Here is an 18,009-nt window from a genome sequence, read left to right as displayed (position 1 = left end):
ACTGCTGTGGCCTCTCCCATTGCGGAGTGCAGGCTCAGTGGCCATGGCTCACGGGCCCAGCCGCTCCGCGGCATGTGGGATCTTCCCGGACCGGGGCACGAACCCGCGTCCCCTGCATCGGCAGGCGGACTCTCAACCACTGCGCCACCAGGGAAGCCCTGCATCATCTAATTAAAAGAGGATTATTGTCCCCAAGGGAACAGTACTCATCAGTGGCAGAACTGCAGGGTACGGCTAAGCCCTTTGACCTCCAGTGGACTGTTCTTTCTCTCGCTCCTGCTGCTTCTGAAGAAATCACTTGAAAGACTTTGGGAAGTGGTAGATAAAGTGAGGCCTGGGGTTATCTGTGAACTGCCTTTATTATGTCATCACTGTTTACAGTTCACTGAGAACACTAGAGTTGAATATGGAGTTGGCATCAGAATAGATAACCGGCATCTACATCCTTGTTTCACAAACCATCAACTCCTGTTGACTTGAGGAAAAAAGTTAATAGGATAGTTAATAAGTAATGGATGCACTTAAAATGCATGATGAAAAAGTGGAACACTTGTGAACTATGTCTATGATTTCAGAATGGAGGGTAGAGAAGTTTGACTCTCCATTGAACCAGAAGAAAGTAACACAGACTTGAGAGCTGGAATTGCTCCCATTCCTATGCTGTTTGGCGTCCGAAGTGTACTGGTTAGCCAACAGGACCGGGGTCTCAGAGGAATATTGTTAGAAACAGAACCCAGGTCCCCTGCCTCCCAAGTCCCGTTTTCTTTCTGTATATGATGTCATTCATGAGCTAGAACTGCACGGTTTAGTGCCAGAGAAATTGGACTGGATTTTCATTTCAGGAATCTGAGTGGAAAATGTCTAAATTTAACTAACTAATAAATTAAAAAGCTTCCCAAACTTTTTAGCTTTGATTTTTTAGCCCGATTGTTCTGAGTTCCTTTTTCCTCTTAGCCCTCTTTCGAGTAGAATAGCTGTTTTTTTTCAGTACTGGGCTTTTGTTATTAGGTTTTACAGACATGATGGTCCACTGCTATAATCTCTTTTTAAGGACCATTTAGGACCCTCCCCCCAGGCTACGCATGGTAACGTTCCTGGAAGAGGAAGAATCGTGACTCTGCTTCTTATTTATAGCATTTTTGTTCTGTTCTAATAATAATAAGGGAGAATTGGACTCAGAGTTATTAGAAGTATCAGTTTTCTCAGACTCAGAGAACAAACTGGTGGTCGCTAGAGGGTAGGAGGGTAGAGAGATGGATGAAAGAGGTGAAGGGGATTAAGAGATCCTAACTTCCAGCTGTAATGTAAATAAGTCCCAGGATGTAATGTACACATAGGGAATCCAGTCAGCAATGTTGTAACAACTTTGTATGAGGACAGATGGTAACTGGGTTTATTGTGGTGATCATTTCCTAATGTATAAAACCATCGAATCACTATGTTGTACATCTGAAACTAACATAATATTATGTTAATATTAATTAACTAATATAATATGTTAGTATGTTAATTGTAACTCAATTTTTAAAAGACACCAAAAAGTTAAAAAAAAAACACAAGTATCAGTTTTCTCACAGTTGTTGGTGAATTCATTTGAAGTACAGTAGATCCATTCAGACAACATTGGCGGCCAAGGACTGAAGATATTATGGCTCTGAACTTGGGATCCAGAATCCCAAGGTCTCTTCCTAGCTCTCCAGCTTCTTGGTTTCTATGGCCTTAAGCCAGTCGTTTCATTTTTCAACAGTCTCAGTTTTATCATTTATAAAATACAGACAATTTTTTAATCCTTCTCTTCCTTATCAGATTACATGATGTAAACATCAAATCATAGGATACCTGTAAGAATGCTCTGTTGAAGACACACTGCTATGTTTAAAATAGATGACCAACAAGAAACTACTGTACAGCACAGGGAACTCTGCTCAGTATTCCGTAATAACCTAAATGGGAAAAGAATTTGAAAGAGAATAGATGCATGTATATATATAATTGAATCACTTTGCTGTACACCTGAAACTAACACAACATTGTAAATCAACTATACTCCAATATAAAAGAAAGTAAAAAAAAAATACTCTGTTATCCCTATAAACCTTACTCAAAAGATAGACTGTTATGGGACCTGGGCCATCATATTCCTTCCTTTACGTCAGTGTGCTGGAGGAAAGGCTTATGAAGTATAACCCAGTTTTCCCCCAACCATTCCTCCTTTGTTTTCTGCAGGACTTCCTCATGGAAACTTTTATCATGTTTAAGGATCTAATTGGAAAGAACGTCTACGCCAAAGACTGGATGGTCATGAATATGACACAGAACAGGTGAGACCGACCATCGCAGGGCTGGAGGCGTTTGAAAACTTGAGTCTGGAAACTAGGTTTTGACCCTTGTGAAGCATGTTAAATCTCTTTGCTTCAAGTCCACCATCTGTAAAGTAAGGTTCCTCCTGCTTTCATGGTCCTGGTTTACATGCTTCTGTTCTTGATTCCAGGCAGGCTACTGTGGTCACTCCGACTTGGGCTCTCTACTCTCTTCTTTCTGCTATAACCTCCTCATTGCTTTCATGTTGATTGTCAGCATCAACTCTGCAAGGTATCTTTCAGTGTCTCCATATGGCCTTCATCATCCTGACATTCAAGGCCTCTGCATCCCGGCCCACCCTGCTTTTCTAGCCTTGTCTTCCACTGTTTGCCTCTATATACAACTTGCCCTACAATCAAACTGGCCTCTTCCCTCCTGACCCTGACCCTGTTCTGTGCCTCCGCTCACGCTGCTGCTTCCACCTGCAGTGTCTGCCCCATTGTCTCTGGCCATCAACATGCCTCCCATTCCTTCAGGTCCTTCTCAAATGCCATCTCCAAAGGAAGCCGTTCTGATCTGGATGTCATCTTCTCTTCTTTTGATTTCCCCATACCTCTTTGACACCCCCTCCTAGAATTTTCCATATTCTTTGTTGGGTCATGGTTCGATTTACAGGTTGCAAATGATCTCCACCAAGTTGTAGATTTCTTAAGACCAGTAACCATTCTTTCAAGGCAGAACCTAAGCCAGTGCTTTGCAGTTGCTGATCCTCAACAAAGACTTGTTGAATGAAAGTGAAATGGACTGAATACAGATACTAAAAGAGATTCAGGATTTTTTTTTTTTTTTTTTTTTGCGGTATGCGGGCCTCTCACTGTTGCGGCCTCTCCCGTTGCAGAGCACAGGCTCCGGACGCGCAGGCTCAGCGGCCATGGCTCACAGGCCCAGCCGCTCCGCGGCATGTGGGATCTTCCCGGACCGGGGCACGAACCCGTGTCCCCTGCATCGGCAGGCGGACTCTAAACCACTGTGCCACCAGGGAAGCCCCGAGATTCAGGATTTTTGAAGAGCTAAATAAAGTAAATCATTATGATAAGCATTTTTGTTAACTCTCGGTGGTCCTGATACCTGATTAGAAAAACCCTTCCCAACTATGTACAGATTAGAGAAACAATTGCATCCGAAGTCCTAGACTTTAAAACGTAAGCATCACGATGGAGCAAAAGGAGCCTTGGTCTGAGGCTTAGGAGCCCTGGCTTGTCCTCTGAGCTGTACCCTGAACTGGCGAAATTGTGATGCAGCCGTGATCAGTTCAAGAAACTGATCTTCAGTGACCTTCTCTGTAGAATGTGCTGTAGTTGGTCTCTAAGGACCTTGATAGATCTATAGGTCTTAGATTGCCAAGTCCAGGTTTGATTTGCTTTGGCTTTTAACATAGATGGAAAATGTTTCAAAGAGCATGAAGTTGCCTTCTTTATCCAGTGTGTTTTTCCTCCCCTAGGGTTTTCCTCCGTGCCATAAATCAGTTTGCTGAGGTTCTCACAAGATTCTTCATGGATCAGGCAAGCTTTGAACTTCAGGTAAGCATGCGACTCACCTAGGAGTTCCTTGAATTCTCAGCCAAAGCAAGAGAACCGTTTCATTTTGGAAAACATCGCCTCAGATTTTTTATCATAACACAAATACACACAAACACACCTGCTTGCAGGTAGGCACGCAGGTATTCCTCTACCTACAAACGGTTTAGTGTCCAAAGAGCAGTTTGTATAAGCACCTGTTTGAAAGTCCAAAGTGATAGCAAAACTGGTGATCACTTGCTCCATCTTTATTCATTCATTCATTCATCCAACAAATATTAGAGAGTTATATGTACAAGGCACTGTTCTAGGCCCTGGTGAAGGCAGACAAGGTCCTGCTTCCGTTACAGGGTACATTTTGTTGGTGATGTGCTTTTGCTGTGATATGGCCTGCATTTGTATCTATGGAACTTTGGAAGTAGAGAGTCATAAGCAGAGGAGATTATATATACATATTGCATATACATATACATGTTTATGTGTGTATATACATATGTTTTTATATGTGTGTGTGTATATATATCAAAATGGTTATATACGTGTGTGTATTTATACACACACACACACATAAGTACCTATGCCAAAATGGAATCAAGCTGTACAGTTCTTTGGTAACCTGTTGATCTACTTTATTTACTTTTTCTATGATCTTTTCGATGATAATAAATATTTTCACAGTATTTTTAATGGCTGAAATACAGTGCATTGTATGGCTGGACCATGGTTTACTTTAACCGAGTTCTTCTTATGAGCATCTAGATTGTTTCCATTTTCTGTTATTATGTTCAGTAGCAGTGTGAGGGCCTTCCTTGTTTTAAATATTTTTTTAAATACCCATAAATATGTTACCAGGATAAAGTCCTAAAGTATTTACTAGTCAGGAATTTGGCACATTGTCAGGGCTTTTGATAAGAATTGCCCAACTACTTACTATAAATAGGTACACTTCTTGGCAACAATTTTCCTTTATCCCAGGAGTAAAGACAAATATAATAGTTTGGGTTATTTTTAAAAGCTTGATATTAATAAAGCATTAAATAATTGAAACACAGGAGAGAAAAGGAAGTCCTGTGGATTTTATTTTGGATTTTTTTCCCGTTAATTTCTGGCGAGTGCATTTGTACCATGTGGCACTGTCTTATTATGACCCATATTAATGTGATTTTCTGTTTCTTTTCACCCACATCATTAATTTTGAACAGCTCTGGAACAATTACTTCCATTTGGCAGTCGCTTTTCTCACCCATGAGTCCCTTCAGCTTGAAACCTTCTCACAAGCCAAGCGCAACAAAATTGTAAAAAAGTAAGTGTCCTCTTAAACTTGCTTATGATTGGGAAGGTGATTCTTCCATTTCTATTTGGAGCAGGAGTTTTGGTATCCCAGAAATTACTGTTCAGTGGCTACCTGTGTTGTTAGTGAGATAGGCCTTAAAATAATCATTTAATAGACCTCAGATTTCCCCAGATTCACATCTCTTCTCAGGGGCCCATTCATTTTCAAATCAACCATCACATTCTATTATAGAATCTCTACATAAAGAGACACTGAAGCCAGCCAGTCCTCCCATCACCAGGAACAGCTGCCATCTGCTGGCAGTTTGTCCAAATGGCAGGCATAGTGCCTCTCTGTCTCATGCTTCACGGAGCAGACTCCTTTGGCACCATTGGTCTACCTCCCAGTTTCAGTCACTTCAGCAGAGGAGCCAAGAGTAACACATCACCTAAAAACACCCTCCAGATTCCTGGCTCAGAATTCAAAATGGACCTTTGTGCAAGAGTGATGAGAGATTTAGGGAAGACTTTCATTGCTTTCAGCTCAAGTCTGTTTCGAAGTTCATTGAGAGCCTGGGAACTCAAAGGCTGTGTAATTAAATAGAACTTGAGAAATTTATCATTTAAAAGCTGTGAATTTTAGTTCTGTTCCCCTGCTAGCATGTCTGGGACTCTAGGCAAATTATTTAGCATCCCTCTAGCTCCTCCCTAAAATACTAAGATTGATGGCTAAGTGATTGAGATTTAGTGATGGCACTTTCAAAGATAAAAGTAAAACCTGTTTTGTAGATTTCCTTGTGGGGTGGGTATCAAGAGATATTTGATTTTTAAGATGGACACCTTAATCTTATTCTTCAGAATACTGTAGATGACATAACTTCATTCAAGGATGTATTTGATTTTGGTTAAATGACCATAAGTGAAATGAGTTGACACCAGGTCTGATAAATAAAGTGGCTAGTTAGGATTAATGATTCTGGTTTTGGTCAAAGGAAAGTGTGACTGTAAGTACAATCCATGTAAAAATATATATGCCTATGGGCAAAGATAAACCTTAGGAAATAAAAACATTTATATTAAGCTTATAGGAATGTGAATGAATTTCTTTTCAAGACTTCTCTGAGTTTTAGTAAAAGCATCAACAGTAATATTAATAAGCAATAAGAATAGTTATCATTTATTATCTATTATGTGCCGGACATGGACCACATATGCTTATATAATAATAATAAAATGAGCTTAGGTACCTTTGTTAAATAGGAATAGTAAGAAAAATTTTTCAATATGATTTTTATACTGGCTTCTGAAGACACTTCCAAAGCAAGAATTTGAAAAAAGGATGTTTGGTACAATAGTATCATAAGTAGAAAACATAGAACCGTGCTGGCAGGGTAGGTCCTAAGTCCATATTCTAACTCCTTGGGAACATTTACGGCATCTACTTTTGACCCACCCTATTTCTGTTTTCTAAGCCTCCAGCCTCTGATATGGTATATGGTGTGGGGCAGCCCTAGGCATATGTATTCTTTAAGAGATTTTCAGGTGACTCTGATTCACCTCCGCCCAAGAACCACTGTCTAGATCAATGCTTCTCTACTCTTTTTTCCTCCATTGTCAACTCCTGTAATGAACCTTTTTAGAAAATGTTTTTCTAATCACACCCCCCATGAAATATTAATACCACAGATACACCATATATCAGTTTATGTACTAAATGTATATCTGTACTTTATACATAAAAACAGGAAGCTTTTTTTTGCCCCCATGGACTAATTTTCACCCCTTCAGGGATACTGTCACCCCCACTGAGAATGTATGTCTAGAGATTCCCAATGTGAGTGCTTTGAAGAGCGTCCTGGTGTGGATAAGGGTTACTCAAATATAAGTGTATAAAGGCCAGCCACATTACTGTGTAAGTCATCCCTCATTCATCTTCCTTTTCTTTAGTGTTTGTTGTGTTTTATTTTATTGTTTTGCTTAAGAGCAACCAGAGTGTTTCTCACTCTTCCCTCTTCAATAAAGTTTGTTAATCTCATTTTGTCAGTGAGTTTTTGACACTTACTTTGGTCTTCCTCCTGCTGTGAAAGTCCCCCCACCTCTATGTGGCTCAGTTCTTGAGGGCTTTTTCAGGTATCGACCACATCTCCTTGTGGGATCTTAGTTCCTTGACCAAGGATCGAACCCTCACCCCCTGCAGTGGCAGCACAAGCCTTAACCCCTGGACCACCAGGGAAGTCCCTCGACCACATCTCTTAATGTGATTTTGCCTCGAGACCTAGCTTAATTGTGACCTAGAGGAGCACAGGCTCTTTTACTTCCCTCATCATTGTATTATGTGTTCTCGTTTCCACTGCACATCTTTCTCCTGGTTTATGATCTCCTTCCTAGATACGGGGACATGAGAAAGGAAATCGGCTTTAGGATCCGGGACATGTGGTATAACCTGGGTGAGTGTATAACCCAAACAGGCCCACACACCACTCCTGGGCGACACGCATCCCACGATGAATTCTTTTCCATTTTAATTCCAAGAATCCTGAGATTGATTTCTCTGTGTGTCTGGAAGTGCAAGTTGACTTGTCGGTCTCTTACGACATCACATGTTATCAGAAAACAATATTTAGTCACTCACTTCTGAATTGATTTACCCACATAAACTTTTTCTTTTCTTATGGGCCCTGTGGAGGAAGATTGTAGCACTTTACTTCCAGTGAAATTATTTTTTTTCATGTCCTCACTTACTTTCATTTCAGGTCCCCACAAAATCAAATTCATCCCATCCATGGTGGGTCCCATTCTGGAGGTCACACTGACCCCCGAAGTAGAGCTCCGGAAAGCCACCATCCCCATTTTCTTTGATATGATGCAGTGTGAGTTCAATTTCAGTGGAAATGGCAATTTCCATATGGTAAGGAGTGGTGGACCTGTCATCTTACTAATGCACGTAGAGTCAACTCTCATTTATTTTCTTTCTATATAGAGAAGCGGTAGCCTGAATAAAACAAATCAAAGGTGATCTAAAAACTTCTTTTTTTGCATTTTATTTTGTAAAGCAGTTAGTCATAGGATCAGATATTCCAACCAAGGCTCTAGGAGCAGCCTTTTCTGCTGTGTGTGTTTCCTAAAGAAGCACTCTTATCTCTGGATAATTAAAATTTGACTTCATGCAGTTTAGTCCTATCTCTTGCAAATATTGCAGTGGATTGAGGGAATGGTGCAGGGGTCTTTAGCTTTGAGACCTTAGTCTGCCTGATATATTTTTCCTATGCTTCAATTTCCTTATCTATACAGTATATTAGTATTGAATGGAAGATTTTGCAGCTATGAAGCTCTGCAAAAGCAATCCCACTGTCAAGACTTCGATAGGAACCAAAAATAAAATGGAAAATTAGAATCATTCAGCTATTTTTGTATGCATAGTTGTGATTAGATGATAATGTTTGGGGTAATTTTTTTCCATAAATATAAAGCAAAGGACAGAGTAGCACAAGGCTGCTTTAGAAAGTTTTGATATTAATGGATGATGTGAAGTGGGGTCTTCCTCTATGTATGTTGGAATTAGTTTACAATTCAGTAAAGGGGTTGGGTCAAATCTAGAAAAGTTGGCTGGATGTCTTTCGCGTCCTCTTCTGAGAATGTGGCATTCTCCTGGAAATTCTGCCTCTGCTTTCAGTTTGAGAATGAGTTGATCACAAAGCTGGACCAAGAGGTGGAAGGGGGAAGAGGAGATGAACAATACAAGGTCCTTCTGGAAAAACTGTGAGTATTTCAGAAACAAAATCTCTCGTTGATGGCATCATTTAGTGATGGAGAAAAACAGGCTTCTGCTGCCCTTACAGACCAGTCGAGTCGTCTCAGCATCCCTGGGGTCACCACCATGAATGGTTCTCGGGGGGTGGGGGGGTTCATGGAGTTTACACCATCCACTGCTGACATTTGTTTATCTGCTGTGAGTCAAATGTTCATGTTTTTCTGGCCAGCCCGGCCCTCGAGAACAGAGCAGATTGAGGATAGAGGGAGATGGACAGAGTAGTGGCATTTTGTCCAGTGTTTGAAATGCTGAATTTTAACAAAAGTGCTAGCACCTCTAATTATGGCTTCGAAGCAATAATTTAAAGGAGAAGGGAAAAACATTTCAAGGTCCACTTTACATTTAAGAATACCTTATGCCCTGTGAAGGATGTCTGAGAACACCAGGTACAGCTCCAGCCCTTTTCACTGCCCTCCGCACACCCCAAGCCTACACATTCATTCCCTCCCTGTGCTCACATTATCCCGCTGTTCCCTTTGCCTGTCACCCTCTGTCCCTCTTACTCTCCTTTGCATGTATGGAATGACAGTATAACAAGAGTGGTTAAAAACACTTAGATGTTGGAGAGAGAGATTGTGCTTCAAATCCCGCTTTCTCCACATACTAGGATTTTGACTTTGGACAGATGCTCTAACCTATACCACGCCTCTTTTTATTTTCTGGTCATCTACAATGATAAGATCTGTATTTTGGTGAGGATTAAATGAGATGATGTACTAACAGTGTCTGTCACAGAGCTCATGCTGGACAAATGTTGGCTGCTCTGGTGTTCATTACTGTTATTATCTGCAGATCTTCCCAGCATCCTGGGTTGTAACTACCCTAGACTGTTCATTTCTTATGTTCTCTGAACTTTTATGATATTGGCCACCTCTGTCACCTGTTGATTGGGTACATGCCTAAGTCTTTCTGGGATTTACCTGCTTTATGGATGTGGTGGGCACTAGACTGAGCTGAGGACGGGGACACTCCCAACTCTGTTTTTCATTTTTCAAAGATTTTTTTAAGGAACCAGCACACGGGGTACTCAGAAATGGAACTGATGACTCGTCTATATTTTAAGGAACTAGAAATCCGTCTTATTTTGTTTGTAATGGATGATAAGATCGTTTGTTGATCTTTTCATCCTGTATCCATTTGGTCTCCCTGTTTGAGATTCAGACCTTTCAATTTATCACTTCTGCAGTTCTGATCTCATACGGGAATTAAGTGCAGGTGTTACACACACATACAAACACACACATTTACAAGTGATAATAAAATTACACTTTAAAAAAAAGCCTACAGTTGACTTTTCACATACAGATCTAATTTTTCCTTCATTCTTCTTGGATCACGAATGCAGAAAAATATGACTGCGCAAATTTCCAGTGCTCAGGAATAATTCTAGAGTCTGGACTAATGCTTTGAACCCATTTTTTCTCCTGTTCCCGAAGTTTTCTTCTAATTGTCTAATCTGAGAAGCTCCTATAGAAGCTTTGCTCTATTTGGGTCCAGAGGGAGAGGATTTAGACCAAAAGTTTAACCTCCATCTACCTATTTACAACTGTGCATTTTTTCCTGAAAATAACATTTTTTTTAACATCTTTATTGGAGTGTAACTGCTTTACAATGGTGTGTTAGTTTCTGCTTTATAACAAAGTGAATCAGCTATACATATACATATATCCCCATATCTCCTCTCTCTTGCGTCTCCCACTTTTATCCAAAGAGCCACATGTCTAGCAGTGTAGTAGGTTCCTAGGTTCCTCTAGGCTGGGCATCAGTCCAAGATTCTCCAGAGTTCCCTCAGGATGCCCTGAAGTGCTAGGCCTTAGGGAGAATAAAGACAGAGAAAAGATGGTCCTTTCAAATAAGTAGAGAGATCAGATAGCACACACAAACCTTTTGGGCAAAGGTTCTCATTTCTGTGGTATTGACAGAAGACAAATACAAATAGAAATTCAAAGAAGGGCATAGTGGGCTGGGATCCTCAGTGATGATAGGGCTTGAGCTACAGACCTAAAGAAAACGTAGAACTTGAGTAACAGCGAGGAGCCTTGTAAGTGCAGGAGCCAGGCTAGCATAGACTGGAGTTACAAGGAAGGTGTATGTGTCCTAGTCTGGCTCCACCTGCTGCCAGGACCATGGACAGCGCTCGTAGGCGGTGCTGGAGTCGCCGTGTGGGACATGGTCATTTGTCTCTATCTCTGCCCCACAGGCTTCTAGAACATTGCCGGAAACATAAATACCTCTCCAGCTCCGGAGAAGTATTCGCGCTCCTGGTCAGCAGCCTCTTAGAGAATCTCTTGGACTACAGAACCATTATCATGCATGACGAGAGCAAGGAAAACCGCATGAGCTGTACCGTTAACGTGCTGGTACGTGCCACGCCCCTCGGATGGCGAGAGGGCAGTGCCCGGCCGCCCCTGCACCCCATAGCGCAGCTCTAAGTAGATCCGGCAGAGACAAAGGTCCCCTGGGACCACCTTTCCAGAGTCTGTGTCCTGCTAAGTCCAATTGGAATGGCCAACTCAACTTTGAACTCACAGATGCCAGCTGCCTCAGGGGTAAATGTGGAAACAGGGATAGAAAATGCAACATAAGCTCTTGACTCAATTCTCTTACCGAAGGCCATCCTCAGCCTGTTTCTCTGTCTTGCTTTTATGTGGTTGCTTTACTGTTGGGATTATTCGACACAGACGAAAATGCATTAGAAACAATATACCATGAGTAGAGAATTAGTCCATGAAATCCTCTAGGTGGTGGAACCCTGTGGTCTTGCCTTTCCTTAGACAGTCGTAACTGGCAACACAGACTTCAGAGGTTCAGGCCGCCATACACTCCTCTTCATATAAATCAAGAACCTACCACCTCTGATTCCCTGAGAAAACAGAATATCAGGTGACTTGGGTATGACCCACCTGTCTATTCACCTAGAAGTTTCCCTCACATGTCCCAGAAGCAGGGTCCTAAAAGAATTCAACTTTTCTGCTTTATAAATTGTCACTTCCTTATTTTGTTGGGGGTATTCGTTAAAGGGAAAGAAGAAAGTCTTTGGAAAAGTGACACTTGAAAAGTGCAAGTAGTGGTTTGTCCATTGTTGTGGCAAGCTCATCGATAATGGCTTTGTGTTGGTATTTTGTGACTTTTTTTGTAGAATTTTTACAAAGAAAAGAAGAGAGAGGACATCTACATAAGGTAAGCTGAAAGAAGTTTCTGCTTTTGCTGTTTATATCAGGGCTTTATGATTTATTTCTCCAATAAATGAAAACAATAAGCCCCAACACCATGCTTGCGGCTTCGAGAGACACCAGAAAGTATGTGATATGCTCCCTTCTTCTTACTAAAGGGTAAACGCTTTAGACAGATACACAAGTAAGTACAATACGAGGAAGTGTAGAAGGAGGATCGTGTCGGGATTCCAGGAAAGGATAGAGGGCTGTGGCCAGGTGACCAGGGAAAACAGCACAGGAAAGACGTGAAATTCACCCTCTGTCAAGGACTGTTAGCCCGACGTGCAGGAAGCCCTGAACGTGAAACCAACTTGGATGTAGACGATGTGCATTTTTCTGGGGAGACATTCCTTAGCTCTCGTGAGCTTCCCAAAGGGGTCTGTGACGTTAGAAAATTTTTTTAAACCTCACTGCCTTAAACGAAGAGTACAGAGTAGCACAGGTAGAGTAGGAAAGACACACAGGCAGGAAGCAGCACAAAGACTTAAGGAACAGGAAGTAACTATTCCTGCCGCCTGGCTGTGGCATGAGCCAAATGTCCCATCTACTCCCTGGCAGCAGAATGCCTCCTTTCTCCCATTCTGACCAGATACTTGTATAAGCTGCGGGATTTGCACCGGGACTGTGAGAACTACACCGAAGCTGCCTACACACTCCTCCTACACGCTGAGCTCCTGCAGGTAAGTGGATCAGGTATGCGGTATGTCAGCCATCCAGCCCTTTGGGACCTCATCCTGTATGATTTTGATGGGAAAGTTCCCTACTCAAGGAGGACCCTTTTATCCAAGAATGTTTTTATACCTTCTATATAGGCACAGCTAGTTTTTAGACCAAGGTTGGGAAATTTTCCATTATTATTTATTTATTTACTTACTTTTAAATTTATTTTATTGAAGTATAGTTGACTGATAGTGTTGTGTTAATTTCTGCTGTACAGCAAAGTGATTCAGTTGTACATATATATACATTCTTTTTCATGTTTTCCATTATGATTTGCCACAGGATATTAAATATAGCTCCCTGCGCTCTATAGTAGGACCTTGTTGTTTATCCATTCTAATCCCAAAGTCCCAATCCATCCATCCCCCCCCCCTTCCCATTGGCAACCACAAGTCTGTTCTCTCTGTGTGAGTCTGTCTCTGTTTTGTAGATATGTTCATTTGTGTCGTATTTTAGATTCTACATGTAAGTGATGTCATATGGTATTTGTCTTTCTCTTCCTGACTTACTTCACTTAGTATGATCACCTCTAGTTCCATCCATGTTGCTGCAAATGGCATTATTTCATTCTTTTTTATGGCTGAGTAATATTCCACTATATATGTACCACATCTTCTTTATTCACTCATCTGTCAATGGACATTTAGGTTGTTTCCATGTCTTGGCTATTGTAAATAGTGCTGCTTTGAACATTCGGGTGCATATCATTTATTTAAAAATCCTGAGGAAGCAGAGCACAACTTACAGGTTGCTAATACTGACACTGTAATTGAAAAAACAGGGACTTCCCTGGTGGTACAGTGGTTAAAAATGCACCAGTGCAGGGGACACGGGTTCGAGCCCTGGTCAAGGAAGATCCCACATGCCGTGGAAAAACTAAGCCCGTGCGCCACAACTACTGAGCCTGTGCTCTAGAGCCCGTGAGCCACAACTACTGAACATGCATGCTGCAACTACTGAAGCCCACGAGTGAGCCTAGAGCACGTACTCTGCAACAAGAGAAGCCACCGCACTGAGAAGCCTGCGTACCTCAACGAAGAGTGGCACCCGCTCGCCACAACTAGAGAAAGCCCGTGCAGAAATGAAGACCGAATGCAGCCGTTATTAATTAAGTTAAATAATTAAATATTAATTAAAAATAAATAAATTTATTTATTTAAAAAAAGAAAAAACAAAACACACGTCAATCAATATGTGTAAAACTGTAGAGAAGTGAGCTGTAAGTAAATATGGAACTGTAGAAGTACTATCCTATTTATACTGTCTCACTGAGGAAATTATATTGTGCCATGGATATAAATACAGCTCTGCATCATCAATCCCAAATAATTATTTCCAGCTCTGACGACTCCTCCAACTTACTGTTCTGTCAACGTCAATCTCTGAATGACTAACAGACAACTCAAACTTAGCGTGACAGTAACAGGAGCTGTTCCCTCCACTGTCCTCCTGGGTCCGTCCCTTCCTCTCCTTTCTCCCCATTTCACTGAAGGGCACTGACATCTAATAAAAGATACTGTTCGTCATCATCTTTTACTCACCCCTCCCACATTCTGCACAAACAAGAATCGTGGACCCTCTGTCCAAAACCCTCCCTCACCCCATCCACTTTTCTTTCTTTTTTTTAATTGAGAAAGTTTGTGCTATAACATTAGATCTCCAGGGCTTATTTATTTATTTATTTATTTTTAAAATGAATTTATTTATTTATTTATTTATTTATTTATTTACTTATTGGGTCTTCGTTGCTATGCGTGGGCTTTCTCTAGTTGTGGTGAGTGGGGGCTTCTCCTGTTGTGGAGCACAGGCTCTAGGTGCGCGGGCTTCAGTAGCTGTGGCACGCAAGCTCAGTAGTTGTGGCTCGCGGGCTCTAGAGCGCAGGCTCAGTAGTTGTGGCTCACAGGCTTACTTGCTCCGCGGCATGTGGGATCTTCCCGGACCAGGGCTCGAACCCGTATGCCCTGAATTGGCAGGCAGATTCTTAACCACTGCACCACCAGGGAAGTCCTCCAGGGCTTATTTATCTACTAGTTTCAAGTTTATACCCTTAAACAATCCTCCTCCTATTCCCCCACCCTGCAGCCCCTGGTAACCACCCTTCTCTCTGCTTTTACAAGCCCTTATTTTTCAGATGCCACATATAAGTGAGATTGTACAGTGTTTGTCTTTCTTTTCTAACTTACTTCACTTTGAATAACGCCCTTAAGATCCATCCGTGGTGTTGCAGATGGCAGGATTTCTTTCTTTCTCATGGCTGAATAATATTCCATTGTATGTATATGCCACATTCGTTTTTTTGGTTTTTTGGTTTTTTTGCGGTATGCGGGCCTCTCACTGTTGTGGCCTCTCCCGTTGCGGAGCACAGGCTCAGCGGCCATAGCTCACGGGCCCAGCCGCTCTGCAGCATGTGGGATCTTCCGGGACCGGGGCACAAACCCGTGTCCCCTGCATCGGCAGGCGGACTCTCAACCACTGCACCACCAGGGAAGCCCTATACCACATTTTTATTCATTCATCCATTGATGGACACTTAGGTTGTATCTTGGCTAGTGTGAATAATACTGCAGTGAACACGGGGGTGCAGATGTCTCTTTGATAGCCTCACCCTATCCACTTTTCTTTATCTCCATTGCTACCATCTTGGTCCAAGTTATCATTTTTAGCCTCCTACTGCATCTCCCTGCCTCCATTCTTGTCCATAGCAATTCATTTTCTTGTGTAGTTTACATTTTATTTTATACCTAAAGAATACATGTATATTGTTCTAAGCTTTGGAATTAAGAACTGGAGTCCTCTGCTTCACCACCTCCCCTAAGGCAGCCATTCACAGTTCATACTCAAGATTGGGGCACCAGAAAGCTTATTGTATGTGGGTTAGGGGGGAAGGCTTGTTGACTGTGGCATGATCCGAAAGAAACCACGGTGTCAGTGACTGTAGGTCTTTTCGTTTGTGCTGCTCAGAAAATTCAGCTCTCCTATCCTGGCATAAGGTATGAGGTGTGGTTGCCACTTTTTCCCCATAGAGCTACTCAGTAGGGAATGCTGCTTAGTAAGCAGAGTCCACATTTTCATCATTTCCGCATTTTCATCATTGGTATGAGAACCCATCTTGATCACGTACTAAATCACTGTATGGAGGGTCAGGGGGAACCTCTTTCTAGATGTTACATATTCTGCATGGGTCTCTGTCAGTTCATGCACCAGGACCACACTGTTTCCATTATCAGTATGTTTTATGACCTAGTAGTTTCTCTTCATTCCTCTTCTTTTTCAGAGTTTTCCACCTTCTTCCTTTTTGTTTATTTTTTCATGACTTTGGAATCATGAAATTTAAAAATTAATTTAGGGGAGAATTTCCATGTTTATAAAATAGCATGTTCTTATCCAAAAGCATGGTATGACTTGCCCTTTGTTCAAGTCTGCTTTTGTGCCCTCCTGTGGTGTATTAACATTTTCTGTGTAGAAGTCTTGAATATTCCTTGTTATGTTGATCCCTAGATATCTTTGCTTTTTAATTTAATTATGGTGAAATACATAGAAAATAAAATTTACCATCCTAGGCATTTGTAAGTGTATAATTTAGTGGCCTTAAGTATATTCACATTGCTGTGCCTGGGTATCTGATCATTTTGGGTTTTTTCTTGTAGGGGTCATTTCTTCTGTTATCTTCGGCATGGTTATTATTTATATGAAATCCATCTCTAATGTATTTCCAAATATGTTAATTTTGACCCCACTACTTAATTCTCTCCTTATTTGTGGTAGGTTTTCAGTTGGCACCCTTTGTGAATGGATTGATTATGAAGAACACAATCGTTGCTTTCACATGATAGCTTTACCCCCTTTTTTGCATTTTTATACTTCCGCTTCCTCTCTTTTATCTGTCCTGAGTGGTAACCAGTACAACCACAGTCATGATGGTTGGCAGCCTCACCTCATTCCTGACCTTCATGGGAATGCCTTGAGTGTCCATTTGGCATGCACTTGTTTTGAACCTGGCATGTGTATGTATATGCGTGTGCAATTTTTGTGTTTGATAAATCATCAAAAATATATGATTGAGTCAAAGGTATATACAAATATTTCTGTGAATTTTTGCAGCTGAATATTTGTTACATTCATCTCCTTTCAATGAATTGATGTGTTGCATCAATCTCTTGTGTTGCGTGTGTGTGTTTTTCAGTGGTCTGACAAGCCCTGTGTACCCCATTTGCTTCAGAGGGACACTTACTATGTGTATACCCAGCAAGAGCTTAAAGAGAAGCTGTATCAAGAAATCATATCGTATTTTGACAAAGGCAAGGTGAGTGTTGGGTGGTTTGTTTTTGTGGGAAGGCAAAGGAGGAAATGACCCGCAATACTTACACACTGCAGTTCTGATCTTCACCAGCGAGAGTTAGCGCAGAGACCCCTACAAGACAGCCCTAACTTCAGACACCAGCTGCAAGTTCAGGGGTCCCCAGGCCACCCACATTTCTGACCAATTGACTATAAATTTGGGGAGGGAGTGCCTATGGTTCCCCCCTCGGGTTTGATACTATACTAGAACAACCAACAAAACTTGGTAAAATGCTGTTCTTTATGATTACAGTTTTATCATAAAGGATACAAATCAGAACCAGCCAGATGAAGAAATACACAGGGCAAGGTCTAGGAGGGTCCCAGGTGCATGGCTTCTCTGTCCTCTCCCTGTGGATTCAGACACATCACACTCCTGGCAAACTGATGTGTTCGCCAACGAGGAAGCTCATTTGAGCTCTGTGTGCAGGGTTTTTAATTTTTTGTGTTTTTTTTTTGCCGCACCCCACAGCATGCGGGATCTTAGTTCACCTACCAGGGATCGAACCCACTCCCCTTGCAGTGGAAGCGTGGAGTCTTAACCAGTGGACCGCCAGGGAAGTCCTATGTGCAGGGTTTTTATTGGGGTGTCGTTGTATTGGCTGGACTGATTGAATCATAAACCACATGAATAAACTCCATCTCCAGCCCCCATCTCCTCCCTGGAGGTCTGGCTGATGCTGTATAGCTCAAGGCTCCAACCCTCTAATCAAATGGCCGGTGGTTCTGGCAGAGGCGAGCCCCCCCTGCCCACCGTGAGTCACCTCGTTCGTAT

At 41.8% G+C, this 18,009-nt stretch overlaps 1 protein-coding gene across 11 annotated transcripts in view; it reads left to right on the top strand.

Moving 5' to 3' along the window:
- The window catches only part of DOCK5 (dedicator of cytokinesis 5), a 231,344-nt gene that overhangs the window by 167,756 nt on the left and 45,579 nt on the right, over nucleotides 1-18,009 (top strand). For 10 of the 11 annotated variants that reach the window (XR_004483692.2, XR_007477822.1, XR_007477821.1 and 7 more), the window contains 10 exons: nucleotides 2,227-2,321; nucleotides 3,803-3,881; nucleotides 5,081-5,181; nucleotides 7,539-7,597; nucleotides 7,904-8,058; nucleotides 8,824-8,909; nucleotides 11,162-11,321; nucleotides 12,101-12,141; nucleotides 12,766-12,856; nucleotides 17,080-17,199. Coding sequence is in view for 8 of the 11 variants with exons in the window: in XM_004270673.4 (XP_004270721.1) it covers nucleotides 2,227-2,321; nucleotides 3,803-3,881; nucleotides 5,081-5,181; nucleotides 7,539-7,597; nucleotides 7,904-8,058; nucleotides 8,824-8,909; nucleotides 11,162-11,321; nucleotides 12,101-12,141; nucleotides 12,766-12,856; nucleotides 17,080-17,199 (987 nt within the window). In the remaining 3 variants the exon portion in view is untranslated. Of the gene's footprint in view, nucleotides 1-2,226; nucleotides 2,322-3,802; nucleotides 3,882-5,080; nucleotides 5,182-7,538; nucleotides 7,598-7,903; nucleotides 8,059-8,823; nucleotides 8,911-11,161; nucleotides 11,322-12,100; nucleotides 12,142-12,765; nucleotides 12,857-17,079; nucleotides 17,200-18,009 lie in introns of those variants that run through there. The other variant, XM_033429772.2, reaches the window with a different exon arrangement.

This window comes from Orcinus orca, chromosome 6 (assembly GCF_937001465.1).
Source record: "Orcinus orca chromosome 6, mOrcOrc1.1, whole genome shotgun sequence".
NCBI lineage: Eukaryota > Metazoa > Chordata > Mammalia > Artiodactyla > Delphinidae > Orcinus > Orcinus orca.
Note: the sequence above shows the minus strand (reverse complement) of the source record. Positions and strands in the feature narration are given on the sequence as shown.